The sequence below is a fragment of the Lates calcarifer genome, linkage group LG16_LG22 (assembly GCF_001640805.2).
Source record: "Lates calcarifer isolate ASB-BC8 linkage group LG16_LG22, TLL_Latcal_v3, whole genome shotgun sequence".
Lineage (NCBI taxonomy): Eukaryota > Metazoa > Chordata > Actinopteri > Centropomidae > Lates > Lates calcarifer.
In genome coordinates, this window is record NC_066848.1 from 7238496 (window position 1) to 7259536 (window position 21041).

The window sequence follows — 21041 nt, forward strand, 5'->3', positions numbered from 1 at the left end:
CTAAAAGTAGAGGGAAGATAGTACTTTCATCAAAATAGAGGATAGTACTGGCAGTACATTCATCAGGTGGTCAGAGATGCAACTTGAAATAAATGCTAATATTGCTATATATTTACTGGATGAGCAAACAGGCGACTATTTGCAAGCAACTCCATGATATCTACTAATCACTACTATTATAGGTCATTGTCATTGTCGTGTTTACAGTTTATTTCTGCTTCCTGCAAGTGGCAAAAAAAATCTGCTATTGTGGGTTTTAAATTTTAGGAAGAAAAACTAACAGCAGATAAAGCCATATCGGTAAATCTACTGCAAGTGCATGTCAGCTTTGAAAAATCTGCACTTCCCTGGTTCATCCTGTAGAGGGCAGATTGTTTAATTAATGAGCCGCATGTGCCAAGTGTTGGCATGATGTGTGTTTCATTTAACAGAGTTTTCCAAAACATTAGTTCTCCTCGAGTGGAAAATGTGTTTAATGAGAAGCGTACAAAACACAGTAAATAGCCATTAAACTTACTTTAACGGCTCCCACATGTTTACTAAGTTTATGAGGGGTGTGATTGAGGGAGGATAAGGGTGTGCGGTATGTTTGTGTGTGTGTGAGAGAGAGAGAGAACGAGAGAGACCACCTGAGCTTTTCCTCTCATTATTGTGTCTATAATATAATATTTCCATGGTTGATACACACTGTCAAAGCAGCGTGATGGCTCCGTGTCAGCTCAAGCGGTTGGCGTCACTAATGGGCAACTTTCACACAGATACTCTGATAAGCTTTTCAGATTAGCTGCCCTGAACAAAAAGGTCAGCCATATTCCTATGCCATCTCCTCTGAAACAGACAAAGAGCCTCCCAATCATCTCTCATCAGTTACATAACAGACAGGGGAAAGTTGCTCTTTCTGTCTGTCTCCTGTGTAGCTGTGCAGCTCCTGGTCCATCTCCCCTCGTCTGCCTCAGCTGTCATCAACTCCATTATTGCTGGAAAACTGTCTCGGGCATTACCTGTGGAGCCAGATAGTCAGGTGGCTCCAGGCCCCAGACTGACTGGCTCATCACTTCCCCTCATTTTACCCCCCCCAAAAAAAACCCAACCTGTTTGTGGAGGAGGCATTTTTTATTAAGCATTAGCATTAAAACAAGTTAAAGCTGAAGTGCCTGCATGCAACTGTTGAACAGATGGCTCACTAATTCTTTCTGCGGCCGCTTCGTAAGTCTGACAGCTCCCCCATTCACCAGACCGTCGTCACAACATTTCATGTTCGCCTCCGCTCTTCCATGGAGGTCCTTACCCCAGCCCTGTAATTCATGCGGTTAAACTCCAACGTGAGATGTCTAATGTGTGTTTAATGGGTGTTGGTGAAGCATCAATTAAGTTAATTGTAGATCATTGAGTTAATTTTAGTTATTTAGAAAACCCCAGCTTTCCTAAATGTTGTGAGTGTGGGGGATATGACGGAAGACTATGAGTAAAGACAGAGGGGTGGTTAGCCTCAAATACAGCCCTACACTCCGGGACGTCCTTTATGGGATTTACTGATAGTAATGATGGTGATGATGAGGTTTTGGTGCTGATGATTGTTTTAGTGTGGTGGAGTGACTTTTCTGTTTTCATACAATTATGTAATATTCCTGATCACATTTCAAACAGCGATACAGCGTGTGTTGAGGTTTATCATGGAGTCTGATGTCTCCGACTGATTGTCGCCTGTCGAATATTCTGTTTTCTATTTGTTTCTTTACCAGCAGAGAAATCTTGATAAAGATGCCACTTTAAGTCAAGTAGAAACACGACGGCTGCATTCCTCAGTCTTAGCAGTTATAGGTTGTTATTGGTTTTGGGGCAGAGCCAGGACAACAGATCCCTTTCACTTAAGTTACAATTTGAAGAAAGTGCTGTCATCAGTGGCAATGACATATTAATCTACTGTATCTGCCTACACATTGTGCATGTGTGTGAGTAAGTGATACTGCAAGCTGTGCACGCATGCATTCACACTCATACACGCACCCCATGCAACAACTGTTTAACAGAACCGTTAAGCAAAATGAAGCCAAGATCATTAATTTCAAAATGGGAATTTAGTCAAATATTCATTTTGGTGGTTTCCCTCATAAATTGCTGCAAGCTGCAACATTTGGAACATGTTCTCTAACCGAGAATTACGAGCATAAATCATGACTTAATGCTGCATTTAAATAGTTACAGACAGGCAATTTATTCTTGGCTCCCTCTTTACATTTTGTGCAATAACATTGTGTGACTTTGTGTGCTTGTGTGTGTGTTTGTGTGTTTCCCAGTTTATTGGGAGCAATCATTACTTGCTGACAACTCCCATGCACTTCTGCTCTTTACTGTTGCTCTAAAAGGCTTGCCATTCACGCGACTCATGCACGTTCATGCGCCGCACCAGCGCACATACTTAACCAACAGCAGGATGCAGGCAGAAGTATGCAGTGTGTGACGGGAAGAGGAAAACATATATGCATGCATTTGGCAGATCAAACCAAGCCTCTGATGACTTCTAGAGGTGTCAGAGCACAATCTGTACACACCACATATAATGATTAAATTATCCTCACATCACCTGCAGCCCTTTTGAAAGAAGAGAGGCTCACTGAGAAATATCCTACCATCGCTCATGCTTGTTTTTGCTCCCAGGCTTGGTAATTACACTACTTCTTCACTTCCACTAGAGATAAGTAAATACTCATAATGACACACAGCCCATATATCATCCTAATGAGATGCAATAACATAAAATATGTTATTTATGCATGAGCTTATCAGAGCGATAAACGTTCTTGTTGATATTACATTTTTAGTTACAGACTGTAGTTTTATTGAGGGTTATGTTTTCACTAATCGTCGCTTTCTTTGACCCTGGAGGCAAATATAAGTGGCAACAAAATATTACAAGTGTTTGACATTTTGGGGAGTGCACTGTCTCACTGTCAAGTTAAATGAGAATATCAACACCCTCTCAAATCTTGATGGTCAAATATATGCTAGTATTCCTACTCAAGTTTCAAAATGAAAATACTGTATGGAAGTATAAAAGGGCACACATTAGTATTTATACTGCTCTTTGCCAGTGTTGTTCTGAAAAATTATCTTTCCTAACTTTTCAACCGATAGTTCTTCTGCTTTCAAACTTTCCGACACTTCATCACCTTAGTGGAGTGACTGAGGCATGATTCAGCTGGATGGAGAGCGGCTCATTTGCTGAGCCACAGCGCTCTGCCAACCAGAGGCTGGTTAAACCACAGAGGAGCATGTTTTCCTGTAAGGCTGTGGGACCATCAGAAAGTTCAGGGAGCAGAGAGTCATGTGGTTAATCTGTGCTAGTAGCTGCTGGGCCTCTGGGCTTCACATGAAAGCTGTTTTACTGATGTGTGCAGAACACAGAGGGTGGATTGGTAGAAGCTTCGGTGCACTTTATCCATCAAACCTCACTTTCAAGGCTTGGAGCTGCGGGATGTCTTCTCCCAGGGTTGTGGTTTCTGGGAGACTGACGGAGCATTTCCGTAATGGCTCACCAGTCAGTTTGTCATGAGAGTGAACCTGGTAGCAATGTTTTTATGATTATCCTCATGAAGACAGTCTTACTTAAAGGAATAGACTGACATTTTGGGAAATGTGATTATTTGCTTTCTTGCTGAGAAGATCACTCTCACATCTGTACACTAAATTTGAGACTATAGCCAGTATCTGGTTAGCTTAGCTTAGCATGAAGACTGCAGACAGGGGGAAACTGCCAGCCTGGCTCTGTCCAAATGTAACAGAACCATCCTACCAGCGCCTAATTAACACATTATATCTTATTTGTGTAAGTTTAAACACACCAATTAGTGGTTTAATTTATATCAACCTTGGGCAGAGCCAGTCTAGCTGTTTCTGCCTGCTCTTAGTCTTTATGTTAAGCCCAGCAAAAGAGTGATTAAATGTATTTCCCAAAATGTCAATATGTAGTCTTAATACAGCAGTAAAATCTGAATCAAACAGCTGCTGTTTGCTTGTCAGTGTTTCACAGACCTTAAAGATGCCTGGCATTTGCTTGTTAAGGTGTTAGGCTTTTTGGGGTCGAAAACAGTAGACCACTCAGTGACCCTGGAGTGGGGCTAGTCGAGGGGCAACATTGGACTTGCACATATGGATCTGATAGAGAGGGCAGATAACCAGCAGACGCGGTGGAGCCATCCCCTGAACATGGCAGGAAGTGTGTGGTGTGTCTGTCGGCTCCTGTTCTACTGTACAGTGTGTGCTTCTGTATGTGTGCTGAATAATGTCGTGAGACATTATTAACTCATATGTTAACTTAATGACCCTCCTGCTGTTGTAGAACAGTGAGGGAGGTGCAGTGAAGAGTTCTCACAGTGCCACAATGACAACGGCAGTTTGATGGAGAGACTGGCAGACGCCGACTGAGGTGAAATGAAATCATATTTCTGAGTGGTGTATGTGTTATGTTAGATTAGTAGAATTAGTTTATGGCGCTGTATTTCAACTTACATATGTTTAACATAACCTTAGAGTTAAAACTTCTCTGCATGTCAGAAAAACTGATTCATAAAGTGAACTGTAATTTAAACAATGTTCTGCATGAATATCAAACATGAAGCTGTGTTATTCTGAAACAGTGAGTTTTACAGTGTGATGGGATCTTGGCATGGATGTAGATTGGAGCTGACACACTGAACAGTTGCTTCACTAAGTGTGGTGCCTGGCACTAAGATCACAGGCGGATCATCTGCCTCCAATCTGTCCTCCTACAGTGGATGTGTATGTGAAGGGTAATTAGTTGTTTTAAATGGTTGAGGCTGTACACAGGAGGGAGTCTATCTGTGACTGAGAAGGTTCTTGTGAAAGTAAGCCAGGCATTATTACTTTGTGGTAATATTATATGCGATAATTTATACAACTCTAAATAATATACATTTTTATTCACACTGTCTCTTTTTCTGAAAAAACTATTACTGACAGCATGACTACCAGATACTGAAGAACAATAATATACACTGACATGCAGCATGATAAAACATGACACAAAGGAGAGCATTAAATAAACAAATCATGAAAATATGTAACAATAGACATCATTCTCTTAAACTGAGCTGCATTTAAAAACACAACTTAAAACAAGAATTAAAAACATGCACCAGCTGGTTCTTGAGTATGCTGGAAATTTCTGCAGAAACTAGAAACAGTGAAACTAAACTGTTGTGATCGAGCAAGCCGTTGAAGCAGATTCAGTAGATTTCTGTACACCACACTAACAGAGATTAGATGTATGCTGGTGGTTTATTTTGTGCTTTATAGATGAACATGTTCTCCAGGGCCAGTCAACTTTTTCATACAGTGTACAGCAACGAAAACCGAATGTATCACATGTGATGAATCTTAGTGTCAAATAGTAAACTGGTGTCAGCTGAATTTTGATATAATGGTCCAGTGCATAATACAAAGACTGGTGGAAAACTAATTTTACTTAATAATATTATTATACTTCATTTATATTGCACTGTAAAGGAGATTGGAGATACTACTACTGCATAATAAAGTTTGTCTTATGATAAAATATTGCTATCTCACCTTAAAGGCCATTGGCCAACCTTGTGATCTTGTACTGATTGCAGATAATGAACATTAATCAGATAAAATCTAGTTTTAATACTGCTAATTGTGTTCGATCAGAGGCAAGAAGGACATTTTAATCACAACATAGCACAATAATATAGGTTAACTAAAACATGAGTGATTCAAACAGAAAATGAAATATATATATATATATATATATACACACTGCATACTATACCTCCACTCTAATTAGACCTGATGACAGTAATGAAGACTGTAATCAATCGTTGGCACCAAGATGCTGTTATGTTGTCAAAATGTTACTAAAGATGTTTTCATTTTCTTCACACGATGAGCCACTTTGTTATGCACAACACAGACGAGATAAGGAAAGATTAATTATGTACAGCTGGCAATCCTGTATTTAGAGGATACAAAGGTCAGGAAAATATAACTGGTTTATAGGTGGAACTTTGGTCCTTTGTGTCAGGTGAACTGAAGTCAGATTTTCTCTTTGGATCTAAAACACTGAGCTGACAGCAAAAGGAGACACCATGTTCAGGTAAGAAAGCTTTACTTCTTAGTAAAGGTTTTCTGACTTTGATCACAGTGACCTGGTTTTAATAGTTGATGGTGTATAGAATGTGTGGTTTGTTTCTTTGTCTGGACAAGAATCTGTTGCGCAATTATATGACACATGGGGATTTGAAATCTGGACATTAATTCTGAGTCTTTTCACTTTTGTAGGGTTTGTCTGATAGTCTGTGTTTCTCTTATATTTGACATCACAGCAAAGCCATATAAGCCCTGGGTATGTACCGATAGCTCCTGGCTGTCCACAATATTACACTGTGAATTTTACTACTTCAAATCACGACAAGTTATATGACAAAAAATGACAAACATGTTTGTATGGTCGCTAGCTTATATTTCTGACAGTAGTCATGTAATATTTGTGCTCTTTTTTCAGAATAAACTTACTGATGATACATTCCAAGATACTGTTATGTAAGTTTCAATTTCCTTTAAATAATGTGAAAGTAAATAATCTTCTCTTGGACTGAGGATATATATACAGACATTGCATGATATTTATTTCAGGTCCATAGATGACAAAGGAAAGATGTCCTGGGGAATGGAAGTGGAGCCTCCAGAGGACACGGATGAGACTCATTATGACATCGACCCTCACATGATGATTTGGAAGAGTATGACAGGCGGGGAACAGCCCCTAAAGGCCGAAGTAGATCTGGATGAGCTGCACCATCCTTCAGTGGCTGATATCCTCAAAGTCCAAATCCAAAACATGGACGTTCTCCCTGCTGACATCCCAGCAGAGCCTGTAAAGGAAGATGCTGGCGTGAAGTACAACGAACCAGAGGAGGATAGAGATGACATTGACCACCCTGTTTTCAGTGAGGTGTCCCCAGAGGAACCTGAGCAGGACTGGGATGAGGTCTACCGCAAAGCAAGGGAGGAGCTGGATGAATATCTGGTCCCACTAATAGCTAAATACCAGGCTGACACAGAGATCCGTGTTGCGCACTCTGAACCAGAGAAGGACGAGGACGGCCTGTACCATCACGACGACCAGCCCTCGCCTGTGCAGATGGAGCCGCTGAGACGTGAGGTCACGGGTGAAAGTGAGGTGAGGGTTCACCTTCAACCAGAGGAGGACATGGACGACCTGTACCACAGAGACCCCCTACAGCCCATCCCTTACCAAGATCACGCCGACCCTGCCGTTCCTGTTGACTTGCTGTCTCAGAGGAGGCACAGCGAACCAGAGGAGGACCTGGATCATCTCTACCACCCATGATCCTTCAATACCCACACAACTTGTGTATATCCATTTCAAATCAGATATAGCTCATACACTGTCGCTGCTACAGATAAATAAATCAGAAGTTTCTTTTGACTGTCTTAACACCTAAATAAGTGTACACATCTAAATCTCAGTGTCGCTTATTCTGTATGTATCTTAATGATAAAGACACTTTAACACATTCATCAAAGACTTTGTGTTTCATTTATTGAAATGCATGTACAACACAGGTGTTATTTACAAAAATACAAAATCATTTCTGCTCCATGTAAGCTGGAAATTAACCAGATCACATGTAAAGTATTAATTATACATTGACAGGAATAAATTGTTTTGATTTCACAGCTTCTGACAGAAACTGAACAAAACTGAAAATGACTTTTGTGCAGAAACATTCACCTTTTCTTGACTTTGACTTGAAAGGATTAGAGTTGTAAAAAATACAGAAAAATCATCATTAGATCATAATTACTTTAAAATGTGTTTATCAGTGTAGCTGCTCAGCAGGAATGACCCCCTTCTTCAGTATCAAGTTACCATACAGAGCTGTTTCCCTGTGCAGACAGAGCAGGGGAAAACATTTATCAGCTGTAGATTTAAAGACACAAAAACTGCCTTGATCCAACCTCAGAGTAGGCACCTAGATCTCATATTTGCTCAGAAATTCATTTAATATCAAGTGAAACGAAAAGGAAGTTTGATCTGATTATTAGAGCAGTATCACAGAAAACAGGTACCCATTTTATGACTTATGGTTTGCTGATTTCTGAGAGGCTATTGTCTCTAGTAGAGCTGACAATATTCAAATTAAGGCAGAGAAGATACACACCCTGTTGCTACGACAGCATAGGCTTTCTTGGCTCGTTCATAGAAAGCAAACCTTTCCACCTTCTCGAGAGGAGCCTATACGTAAACAGGAAATCAAGACATAGAGTCGAAATCAAAGGCCCACACATTTATGTTGTGTTACCTTCTGAATCTTTAATCATTGGGTGGACAGGCTGACTTACCTGAGACCCAGCCTGACCCAGGAGTAGTGTGTATGTGTCCCACACAGGTACAGCTAAAGCTCTCTGTTTGTCACTGTCTACCAGGTCCATGACTGCAGCCTGTAGAAACATTAGATTCAACAAATGAAATTAAAAAGAGAGAAGTTACACTATAGAAATTTAACTTTAGATTTATGGGTCCTGTACCGGAGAGGAGACATAGGTATCCAGGGGCAACAGTTTCAAAATGGCCTCCAAAAGCTGTGGTATTCCCAAACCTACATTGAGGACAGACACAGTTAGAACGAATGCACACACTTCCAACAAATTTTATTTACAGATGCATGTAGTAATATACCGTCAGCTCTAATCTCTTTGGGGCCACAAGCACAAATGGAGGATGCTGGGAAATTTGCATCAGCAAGAACTGAAAAAAGCCAGAAAAGACGCTGAGTCAGTGAGTGACTGAATAAACTAAAACAGATTAACTTTATAACCTTTTCCAGTGCAGCTACAAGTTTAAGATCCGTCCTGCTCCGTCACTCTTTATTTACACTGGTGTTGAGCCTACTGTTCTGCAGTGGTCGCCCAAACGTTATCTGCTATCACTGGTGACGAGAAAAGCGACTTATGTATGTGTGATTAAAAATCATACCCAGTTCATCCCCGTGGCCCATTTTAGCGAGAGCATACAGCAGCTCAGGAGATAAAACAGAGGGGATTCCTATCAGCACGACCATACTGTACCCACAGGGAAGAGACAACAGGAGAGTGTCGAAGCGAACTGAGAGCAGTCACCCCAGTTTACTTCCGTCTTCGGTTAGCTCCGCCACAAACGCTAACAGATAAAACTGGCCAGTGAGAAAAACAAAAATAAAACGGAAAAAGTCATTTATCCGGTAGAGAGTCTCGCATGAGTTTTATGTTGGTGTCTCCTGTGTGTCGTCAAGCTAAATTTCAGGCTGTTTTATGTTGTGGTCCGCCGGACGGGAGTGTTCTCTATCTATCTTGATTTAACTTAATCGTCTTTGTAAACGCGTCACGTGACCAGAGACTCTAATTTGGTTGGCTACCACATCAAGTCCCTTTGACAAAGTTAAAATTAAAATGACACAATCTTAAACGGTCGCTTAGACACATTTAATTGTCAGGTTGTAACTAAATTATTATTATCTATTTTAATTTTGTTCATAGCATTGTGAGGTTGTGCTTAAGTGGAAAAAAAGCAGGCGATGTGTGCACCAGAATTGCCATGTGCCTTAATAAATACGAAATTAAATGTTTTAAAAAATATATTTATGCTCCATGTACAATTACAAATGTGAAATCACGTTTTTGAATACACTAAGCAGAAGTTATTTAATGACATGGTAGCCTGCCTGAAGCTATAAAATAGGGTAGTGCCATTAGTACGACAGGCTGAATTGTCAGTTAATCTTCGGCTCTGTGTTATTTCTGACACCCTTGGGTGGGCATAATTCAAAGCAGACACTGCTGAACGTTTTATTTCGATACGGTCCCCGGTGCCAAGAATGTGAGATAATGAAAATATTTGTCAGATGAAAAGCGCTCCACCCGGCCCTGTTTCATCTGAGCCAGAGAAACCCTCAGCTGGATGGCAGAAAAATGCTGAGGAATCCTTTCCACGACCGCAGATCCTGGTTGTGTGAAAAAAGCAGGACATCTGCATATAAAAAGGCTTTTTATAAAAGTCAAGTCACTGTTTAGCATTGCGGGCTTGTGGGCTTAGGCTGTATAGTGAATTTACAATCCTTATTCAGCTGCTGTTAATAATGAACAGGAGAAATATGCTGGTACTTCACTGCAGATTTTAGCCTATACATGTTTATAAGATTTTTGCATTCCAGACCCACAATGCATTTTGCTTTATACCTATGATGTTCACTTACAGGGCCTCTGATGGTGTGTTTGTAATGTCATCTAAAATACTGTGATTGTGCAGGAAGAAATCACCCACATCACTTTAAAAATTCTTTAAGGAACCATACGTTTATTGTTAGCTTTATAGTAGTCCATGTGCTTCCCAGTGGAAAAGGACTGGCATTTATGTAGCTGTAGCTTCCTTTTTCAAAAAATGAGCTGGGTGTAAAAACAGAGATAGAGAGGCACAGAGGCAGGTAGTGTGGCAATAGGAGTGTGATTTTTGGAGAGGGATGGGAGGCTGCTGAGCAGGAGAAAAGGCCCTTGCAGGAGCCAGGCCTGTCTGCAGGACTGAAAGCCCCTTTCTCCCTCTCTGGACCCATGCTGCTCTCTCTTTATCTCGGCTTCTTTAAATGAGTTTATCACGCTATGAGGGTCTGCGCTGCCAAAATGTAACGTTTTGCCCCCTTTGTCTGTGCGGAGAGCCTCAATTGAGTCTACATTTATTATTTTGACCTTTCGGAGGAGCTTCTTTTCGGAGCCTCTCTGCAGACTTTTGTGCTTCCCCGCGGACTGAGGAGACGAGTTTTTTTTCCACCTCCCTTTTAAAGTTTTGTTCCAGGGGGCTGACAAGAAAGCAAGCTCCAGGGGAATATTGAATGAAAATAAAAATCAATTAGGCCATGGCCTTGTGAAGATATGGGGGCGCCGCCGTGTGAAGATCAGAGAGAAAAAAGGTGCCTTGCGCTGATTGGAGCGGCGATGAAAAGCGCACACTAACCAAATTTGTTCTGGTGTTGTTGTCAAAATTATGGTTTTAAGGTTTTAATATTTTAAGCCGATAGGTGATGTGCAAGACTTAAATAAGCAGATCAACGTGTAAGGCCATTCTTTTTTATCTCCATTTTTTCTTAGAGAAATAACTAGCTTCACTGATGTTTTGTCAAAACGCTTTTGGCCATACACAAAATCTGCACTATGGCAAAATGTGGCTCTATTATTATTAAAAGTAAATAAATCACACGTCAGTTTTCTTTGGTAGACTGGGTAAATATTTTAATCTATTTACAAAACGTTTTACTGACAAGTAAACATTTATCTGTGTGTTGTTATTGCCTGTGTCTGTTTGTTTGACTGTTTATTTTTTTGTTTTATTTTCCTGACTTCACTTTATACTCAGTTGTACCAAATCAGGCGCTCGTCTGCAGAGGACCCGACGCGTTTCGAGGCAACAGGCCCATTCAATTTGTTGTCTATGTCCAGTCTCTGTGCCGCTGTGTAACAACACAAGAGCGCCATCTAGTGGTGTGTAGTAGCCCACACAGGGCTGGTACTTTGTAGGCATATATGAGGGCAGTCAGAACATCGTTAGAACACATCATGTGCCAGCAGAAATTTTCTGTGGGAGTATTTTACACACATTTTGTGGAGGGCATTTTTGCCTATGACAGTGTTTTCTCCATGGAATTGGGTTATTAGCTATGTATCCAGCCCCCAACCTGGAGAAGTGGAGTGCACTTTATCAGGCCTCTACACGACCTGTCCAGCTTGGGTGTCCCACCTGAAGACTAAGCTTATGCTGGAGTAGCTCTTAGGGTCACTGAGGCAAGCAAACCCTCCGACCATGATAAGGTGGCAATCCCTCAGGGTGGAAACTGAAAAATAAAGATGAAAACCAAAATAACATAAAAGATCCTTCATCCAGAGTTTAACGATTAATACAATAACATACAATTTCTCAACACATCTGTGCATCTGTGGCTGAGGGATGCTCCACTCCAGCAGGCACTGCCTGTTCCCCAGTTGAACATATATAGACAGATACGTGTTTTATTTACTTTTGTTTTTGTTGATAATTATCTCGCCACGACGAATTTGACCTGCAGACCTCTACCTGAAGTTCCAGGAGATGCTGATCATCTTCTCCTCCGTCGCCCACTGGCACCAGCGAAGAACTGTTAACCCGGAACAGTTAAATAAACCGAATAAAAAAATATTTGAGACTCTGAAACCCTCTATCAGGGGCAATAAAGCTGCTTCTAGCTACTGAATACATACATTTTACAGGAGCATGCTCATTAGCTTGGGTATTACAAATAAAGGAGTTTCATCTTCAGATTTTGTGCACTGATGATGTGTTTGGCGCATGAGTAATGCTTCTCTCTTCTCTCTGTCTATACAGTGGATGTATTTCAAGACCAATCAGAGGCGGTTGCTAGGCTGACCAAAATCTCCCGGGCAATCAGCGTTTTTTCCGCCAATGTTAGATGACGTATGTCGTCATTGGCAGCGACGTGCCTCGTCATTGGCTAGGAGCTTCTGAGAGGCGGAGAAACTAAGTCAGAAAACAAATTTAAACCACGTCTGATACGTTAGTTCTGTTTGCCAGTGCTGTGAGAGAAACGTCATTACCAACAAGGTCTGGATGCTAAAACAAACTCTGGAATTGTTTTTGTCGTTAATGAAGAGACCTGGATGCTAAAACAAACGCTGGAGTTGACTTTTTGTCGAACACGAGTGAGACTTGACGCTGAACACACCTGCAGCGCGAAGGTAAAGCACACAGTTAGCGGCTAGCGTTAGCGTTGTTATCGGAGAGCGTTAGCGGCGGGCGTTAGCATTAGCATTACCTTGTAATGATATTGTTTAATTCTTACACCAGTCATTTATATCATGTGGCTAAGAGTGTGTTTGTGTTTCTGTGACTAAAGCGTCCCTGACATGAGTTCTGGAGGGTGGTAGCTGTTCAGTAGTCTGTCTGTTTCCAACACCGCTTGCTCTTTACAATAACTCTGCAGACATTTTACTGCTTCTTTGTAATTCTGTGCTCTAGCTTGACCATTTTAAGTTAGTTTATGGCAGATTATCATGTCGATGTGATCATTTTGTGTCTTTATGGTGGTATTGCATCGTTTTGCGGCCATTTTGTGTTTCAGTGTGGTAGTTAAGAATCTCATTGTGATCATTTGCGACTCTCTTTCTCGTCTCTTTGTCGTTTTATATGTCCTTGTAGCTTTGTGGTAGCAATCTGGCCATAGCCATCCATTGATCCCCTATTGTGTATCTTATTTATTAGAAACTTCTTTCTAGTGACTTGAGACTTTATTGAGCCCAGTTTTGTGTTACAAGCTTAAAATTAGTTTTTAATTCTGTGTTTATCCACAAGTTTTAAGCCTCAAGAGCATGTCACTATGTATGAGCTGAAATTACTGTTAAAAAATATTTTTAAAAAATGCTTTTTTTCTCTCTGAGATCAATAAAATCATATTCTAGTTATACAATTAATTTATTCACCTCAAATGTGTGAATGTCAAGGTTCTAGTGTTTTCAGTGTTGAATTTGTCTACACTGTTCAAGTTTTGGAGGTGAACTCTTTTTTTTTAATGACGTTATTTGTTTTTCAAGTGTTGTACTTGTGTTTTTCAGGTTTACTCCTTCAGTTGCTGCAGCCTGGACAGAAACCAGCTCTCACCTTACAAACCAAACAGGTATTTGTCCTAAATATTTACCTAGTTGGAAAAAATATGTTGACGAGCTGAATTATTAATGTTAATAATAGGGTTATTGTTTAAATCCTTGGTATTTCATGAGTTTAGTATTGAATATAATAGTAACTGATAAATCATGTCTATAAATTGTCAGAAAATAGTCGTCGTCTTTTCCTTTCAGCTGTTCCCTTCAGGGTTTGCCACAGTGAATCATCTGCCTCCATCCAACCCTATCTTCTGCATCCTCTTCTCCCAAATCAACTAACTTCATGTCCTCTTTCTCTACATCCACAAATCTTCTCTTTGGTCTTCTTCTAGGCCTTCGGCCTGGCAGTTCCAACCTCAGCATCCTACTAACGATATATTCACTATCCTTCCTCTTTACATGTCCAAACCATCTCAGTCTGGCCTCTCTGACTTTATCTCCAAAACATCTAACATGCGCTGTCCCTCTGATGTACTCATTCCTGATCTTATCCATCTGCGTCACTCCCAAAGAGAACTTGAACATTTTCATCCAGCTCTGCCCCCTGTCTTTTCCTCAGTGCCACGGTCTCTAAACCATACAACATTACTGGTTTCACCACCATCTTGTACACTTTTCCTTTCATTCTTGCTTATACTCTTTTATCACACATCACACCTCACACTTTTCTCCATCCGTTCCAACCTACTTTGTCAGAAAAGAGTACTAGTTGCAATAATTTTTAAAAACATAAAATAGTTGTCAGTTAATTTTATGCCTGTGGATGTAAGTATAACTAAGAATGCCACAAGTTAAAACCCTGCTTTCAAAAGTGTACTTTTAAGTTTTTATTATGCATTTCATAGTAATATTCATGATTCCTCCAGAGTCATATGTGACCGTAAACAGACCATTTTCTGAGACACTCCTTTTAACATTTGGAAAATGTTCTGGTTCAGCTGTAATGTTGAATATTTATGTGTTTTGGGGTTAAACAGTTGATGAGGAATAGGTAGTAGTGTATTGATCATTTTCCTTTGTATGTTTCTCTTTTTATTTCCTCCAGGTGTCACCACTTTGTCCACGATCAGTCTTTGTATGATGAAGTTCTTTGAAACCAGGACAGAGGCCTTCAGGTAATTCACAAATAGCTTCACATCAACTGTCCAAGACATAGCACTGAAATTAAATTATATATCTTCAATAATTGATGTGAAGTCTGAATAGTTTGATTTGTCACCAAAAGACTTTACTCACTATTAAAGTTTATTCACATAGCTCATGAATGTGCAGTTCAAAGAAAATGAAGAATTTAAACATCAGCTCTCTGTCCCTCGCTCTTGCTCCTTCTCACTCGCTCTTGTTCCTTCCCACTCCACACACCAGCCACACCACACACTAACAGATTCACCCCTAGCAACCAGAGTCTGGACTATCGGAACTCCAAATCCACAACTTACTCAGTTCAGTTCTACACTAGAAAACTCTCATTTTGCTTCATTTTGGCTTCTATCAACCAGTTTTTAATTGACTTTGGAGAAAAAACATTTCCATTAACTGCTGTTGTGTGAATATCAGGAGCTGGTGGAGTCAATTCTCCAGTCAGAGCAGCTTCTTGTCTTTTTTTTTTAAACTTTATTTTGCAGTTTTTCATTAACAAACATATAACTTCCAAACATAGACACAAAAAGACCCCCCCCCCCCCTTTCAGGCTCTAAAACAAAAATTAAATTAAATAGAACAGAAAAGTACACAAATATGAAAATAGTCAGACAGGAACCTCTCATCATATGTTCAGTGAGTTGACGTTTTGAGCATGTTATAAAGTAATCATTACTACCCAATACAGCTTAAGGTGTATCATTGAAAGGGAAAACCTTCTACAAATTCTATAAAGGGACTCCAGGCCAGGGTGAGGTTTCTGTGGGCTTTACATATTCTGTATCTCAGTTTCTCTAAAGGTAGGAAAGATAGTACATCCCTCAACCATTGTTTTCCAATTAACAAGTATGAGTCTGTGTGCAAGTAGGGAAGCAAATGCAAATGCAAAAGCAAATTTGAGACTTTGCAACCTGGGGGTGTTACACCAAAGATGGCTGTGTGATAGTCAGGTGTTATAGTCTGACCACAGATTTTGGAAAATACATCAAATATCTGTCTCTAATAGTCGTTGAGGGATGTGCATGACCAGAACATGTGTCCTATTGTGGTGGGTACGTAGCTGCACCTCGGACAACCAGGATCTGCCATGGGGAAGAGTTTGGTCAATTTATCCCTTGAATAGTGCAGGCGATGGAGTACTTTAAATTGAATTAAACCATGGCATATGCACAATGACGAGGTATGAATACGTTCTAGACTATGTTGCCACATACCTTCTGAAAGCTCAACCCCCAAATCCTTTTCCCATGCCATTTTAGTTTTATCCCATGATGATGTTTTCAAATATCATCTGATATCATATCATATTGTAAATCACAGATATACATTTTTTCTCATAAGGATCCAGTCCTAGAATTGCATCTAAATGATTTTTAGGTGGTGGGGAAGGAAATGAGGGGAACCTTTATCTGGTAAAGCTAGGTATCTGTAGAAATCTAAAATAATGCGATCTGGGTATATTGTGGTCATTTTCAAGTGTTTCAAATGAAATAAACATCAGGGTACAAATCACAGAAGAATATCAACCCATTTCTATGTCAATATTGAAATGCGTTGTCGAACCCACGTGGAAGAAAGAGGTAGTTATCTGCTACTGGGAAATACCTGCTATACTGCTTTAAGTCAAAGTGTCTCCTAAACTGTAACCATATCCTAAGTGAGGCTTTGACAACTGGGTTTGTGAACATTGCACTACAGTGGTGTGGCAAGAATGATGTGTTGGTAGAGGGTTGGATAGCAGTTCCATATGGACCCAGTGTGGACCCTCCTTATTACTATGTTGGCAGCCCAGTAATACCAAAATTGGGTAATCTCAACCCACCAGCTTCTTTAGGAACCTCCAAATACTTTTTTTTCATCCTAGGATTAGAGTTTTTCCATATAAATGTAGAGATTAGTCTATCAAGCGGTTTAAATGTTTTCATAGGGATGAATATGGGGATAATCTGAAACACGTAAAGAAATCTAGGTAGGAAGCTTCTTCTGTCTTTGTGTATAAAGCAAATTTAACTCTTGGACTAGTTCTGATTAATCCAGAGTCCACACTCAGTCCACACTCTGGTTTCTTTGTAGATTTATTTGACAGTTTGAAGTTCAATACCCAAAAACTCTGCGCTTTTATTTTGATGTGTTAAAAGTCACATCTTTATATTAATGTTTGTTGTGTTTTTCTCCACAGGATTCACACATCAACCATTAAATCATGGAGTGAAAAGACCGATGTAAAGACATTTCCAAAAGGTCAGTGTTAGTTTATTCTTTTCCGTGAGACTCATCATTATCTCAGCTGCAGTTTGAGTCTTTAAAACCTGTCTGGAACAAATAGAAACAAAATAAAGCTGCTGTAACTTACCAGTTTTAATTAGTACTTTTCAACAATGTTATTGCAATAAATCTGTCTAAAAATATGTATGTAACAAAATATATATAAAACAGAAAATATTCAACTTTACAATAGAATAGGAACCCTTTTAATATATAGGTTTTTAAAAAATAAGTATAAAACTTTTAATAAGTTAATTGGAAATGTTTTAATATTAAGTGTAAAAAAAAATAATGTATAAAAAAAAAAGTAAAAACAAAAACAGGTTTGATTAAAAAAAGGTTAAAACCTTTTAAATATTCAACCTTTAAGTGTATATATTTTAAAGCTTCAAAAAGGGTTAAACATGAAATCTGTAAAAAAAAAAAAAAAAAAAAAAAAAACATTTAGAACCTTAAAGTCTGAACAATAAGTATCAAACCCATGAAAAGTTATATACAAAACCTTAGACGTCTCAAAAATAAGTCTTTAGAAATAAATTTTAAAATTATTGAAAAAATATCAGAACGAGTGTAAAATTTTCACTTTTAAAAGTGTAAAACCTTAAAACACAATCATTACATTTCTCTTAAAATAGAATGCAATAAAATGATTTGTATAACATCAGTTTTAAAATAGAGAAATGCATAAGTTTTAGGAACACACTTTTAATGATTTTATTCCAGACAACATTTAACAAATCAGAGCAAAGATAATGACAGACATTTGGCACAAGGAAACGCTTGTTAGAGCTGGTTAGGGTTAATGTAGTTATGAGCACATTTTCCAAAGATGAACAGGTTTACTAAGCATCTTTGTGATCATTTAACTGCTTGTGGTACAATTATTAAATAGTTGCATCGTAAGAACTTGAATGTTGTCACAGGTGTTTAATAAAATGTGCCCATGACTACATTAACGTGGTAGAGAAAATCAAAGTGTTCTCACTTGAACAACAGCAAACCAACATTGTTTACAGCAGTTACATGGTGGAGGTCTTTTATCCAAAACAGCTTGGTAACACTTTTTTTCTTTTCTTTCATCCACTTCAGGTCTTCGGCTGCTGACGTCTTCTCCTCCTGCAGAGACAAGAACACGTGTTAATCACAGACACTGGTCAATAAAGGATTTTTTCCTTCCTGAACTGTCCCAACTGTACTAACCCTAAATTTTAGACTTTTTTAAAAATGGTTTTTGATGTCTTACTAAGACATGCGGCTTAAGACAAAGAAGTGATCTCATCTACACCGTATTTGTGGGTTAGGTTAAATTTTGTGTTTGTCATTTCATTTTGGTATTTTGCTATTTCAAACAGTGCAGTATCAGTACTCAAATCCAATCTATTACTGTGTACATAGTTCTATTTATATTGTTTATAATTTTTACATGTTGTTATATTTCTCTTACTCAAATAAATACTAATGAACACTGAATATTTTGCCGGTCTGTTTAATATTGTATGAAAGTGAATATTTGTAGCTAGAGGTTAGGGTTAGGGTGGCTTAAACACTTTTGCTTGTAGGCCAGGTTAGATTATGACATAGGTCTTTTGACATTTTCTGACCTTTTTTGACCCCTTACTATACTATGACATTTTTTGGTGGTTTTTGGCTCCTTACTATACTGTGACATTTTTTGGTGATTTTTGCTGCCTTACTATACTGTGACATTTTTTGGTGGTTTTTGACCCCTTACTATACTATGACATTTTCTGACCATTTTTTGACCCCTTACTATACTATGACATTTTTTGGTGGTTTTTGGCTCCTTACTATACTATGACATTTTCTGACCATTTTTGACCCCTTACTATACTATGACATTTTTTGGTGGTTTTTGGCTCCTTACTATACTGTGACATTTTTTGACCATTTTTCATGCCTTACTATACTATGATATTTTTAGACCATTTTTGACCCCTTACTATACTATGACATTTTTTGGTGATTTTTGGCTCCTTACTATACTGTGACATTTTTTAGCCATTTTTTCATGCCTTACTATACTATGATATTTTTAGACCATTTTTGACCCCTTACTATACTATGACATTTTTTGGTGGTTTTTGGCTCCTTACTATACTGTGACATTTTCTGACCATTTTTGACCCCTTACTATACTATGACATTTTTTGGTGGTTTTTGGCTCCTTACTATACTATGACATTTTCTGACAATTTTTCATGCCTTACTATACTATGACATTTTTTGGTGTTTTTGACCCTTACTATACTATGACATTTTTGGTGGTTTTTGGCTCCTTACTATACTATGACATTTTTTGACATTTTTCATGCCTTACTATACTATGACATTTTTTGGTGGTTTTTGACTGCCTTACTATACTATGACATTTTTTGGTGGTTTTTGGCTCCTTACTATACTATGACATTTTTGACATTTTTGCCTTACTATACTATGACATTTTTGTTCATGCCTTACTATACTATGATATTTTTTTAGACCATTTTTTGACCCCTTACTATACTATGACATTTTCTGACCATTTTTGACCCCTTACTATACTATGACATTTTTTGGTGGTTTTTGGCTCCTTACTATACTGTGACATTTTCTGACCATTTTTGACCCCTTACTATACTATGACATTTTTTGGTGGTTTTTGGCTCCTTACTATACTATGACATTTTCTGACATTTTTCATGCCTTACTATACTATGACATTTTTTGGTGGTTTTTGACCCCTTACTATACTATGACATTTTTGGTGGTTTTTGGCTCCTTACTATACTGTGACATTTTTTGACCATTTTTCATGCCTTACTATACTATGACATTTTTTGGTGGTTTTTGACTCCTTACTATACTATGACATTTTTTGGTGGTTTTTGCTCCTTACTATACTGTGACATTTTTTGGTGGTTTTTGACCCCTTACTATACTATGACATTTTTTGGTGGTTTTTGACTCCTTACTATACTATGACATTTTTTGGTGGTTTTTGGCTCCTTACTATACTGTGACATTTTTTGGTGGTTTTTGACCCCTTACTATACTATGACATTTTTTGGTGGTTTTTGGCTCCTTACTATACTGTGACATTTTTTGACCATTTTTCATGCCTTACTATACTATGATATTTTTAGACCATTTTTGACCCCTTACTATACTATGACATTTTTTGGTGGTTTTTGGCTCCTTACTATACTGTGAAATTTTTTGACCATTTTTCATGCCTTACTATACTATATTTTTAGACCATTTTTGACCCCTTACTATACTATGACATTTTTTGGTGGTTTTTGGCTCCTTACTATACTATGACATTTTTAGACCATTTTTGACCCCTTACTATACTATGACATTTTCTGACCATTTTTCATGCCTTACTATACTATGACATTTTTTTGGATGATTTTTTTGACTCCTTACTATACTATGACATTTTTTGGTGGTCCATGTTTTTGACCCCTTACTATACTATGACATTTTTTGGTGGTTTTTGGCTCCTTACTATACTATGACATTTTTTTGACCATTTTTGCCCTTACTATACTATGACATTTTTTGGTGGTTTTTGGCTCCTTACTATACTATGACATTTTTTGGTGGTTTTTGACCCCTTACTATACTATGACATTTTTTGGTGGTTTTTGGCTCCTTACTATACTATGACATTTTCTGACCATTTTTGACCCCTTACTATACTATGACATTTTTTGGTGGTTTTTGGCTCCTTACTATACTATGACATTTTTTGACCATTTTTGACCCTTACTATACTATGACATTTTTTGGTGGTTTTTGGCTCCTTACTATACTTGACATTTTTGACATTTTTCTATATATGACCATTTTTGACCCCTTACTATACTATGACATTTTTTGGTGGTTTT

General features: G+C 38.4%; 2 protein-coding genes and 1 long non-coding RNA gene across 4 annotated transcripts; 2 read left to right on the forward strand and 1 right to left on the reverse strand.

Annotated features, from left to right (window-relative positions):
• The first annotated feature begins 6045 nt into the window (after positions 1 to 6045).
• Positions 6046 to 7580, forward strand: si:ch211-217g15.3 (uncharacterized protein LOC368914 homolog). Its single transcript, XM_018688243.2, has 4 exons — positions 6046 to 6136; positions 6322 to 6385; positions 6545 to 6582; positions 6676 to 7580. Exons 1-4 carry the CDS (start codon positions 6129 to 6131, stop codon positions 7391 to 7393), a joined length of 828 nt encoding a protein of 275 aa, XP_018543759.1. The 5' UTR covers positions 6046 to 6128; the 3' UTR covers positions 7394 to 7580.
• A 4-nt stretch (positions 7581 to 7584) lies between these two features.
• On the reverse strand, positions 7585 to 9389 carry fuom (fucose mutarotase). Of its 2 annotated transcripts, XM_018688245.2 has the most exons (6): positions 9044 to 9380; positions 8747 to 8815; positions 8596 to 8666; positions 8410 to 8508; positions 8229 to 8302; positions 7585 to 7953 (listed from the first exon to the last, which is right to left on the reverse strand). In XM_018688245.2, the coding sequence occupies exons 1-6, from the start codon at positions 9126 to 9128 to the stop codon at positions 7887 to 7889; spliced, it is 465 nt and encodes a 154-aa protein (XP_018543761.1). In that variant the 5' UTR covers positions 9129 to 9380; the 3' UTR covers positions 7585 to 7886. The 2 variants fall into 2 exon arrangements, with proteins under 2 accessions (XP_018543761.1, XP_018543762.1); XM_018688246.2 differs by lacking the exon at positions 8747 to 8815 and having other exon boundaries at positions 9044 to 9389.
• A 3183-nt stretch (positions 9390 to 12572) lies between these two features.
• Positions 12573 to 18603, forward strand: LOC108891095 (uncharacterized). The gene is made up of 5 exons (XR_001962238.2): positions 12573 to 12822; positions 13696 to 13757; positions 14789 to 14858; positions 17063 to 17124; positions 18238 to 18603. It is a non-coding gene; the product is annotated as an uncharacterized LOC108891095 (long non-coding RNA).
• Positions 18604 to 21041: the final 2438 nt, after the last annotated feature.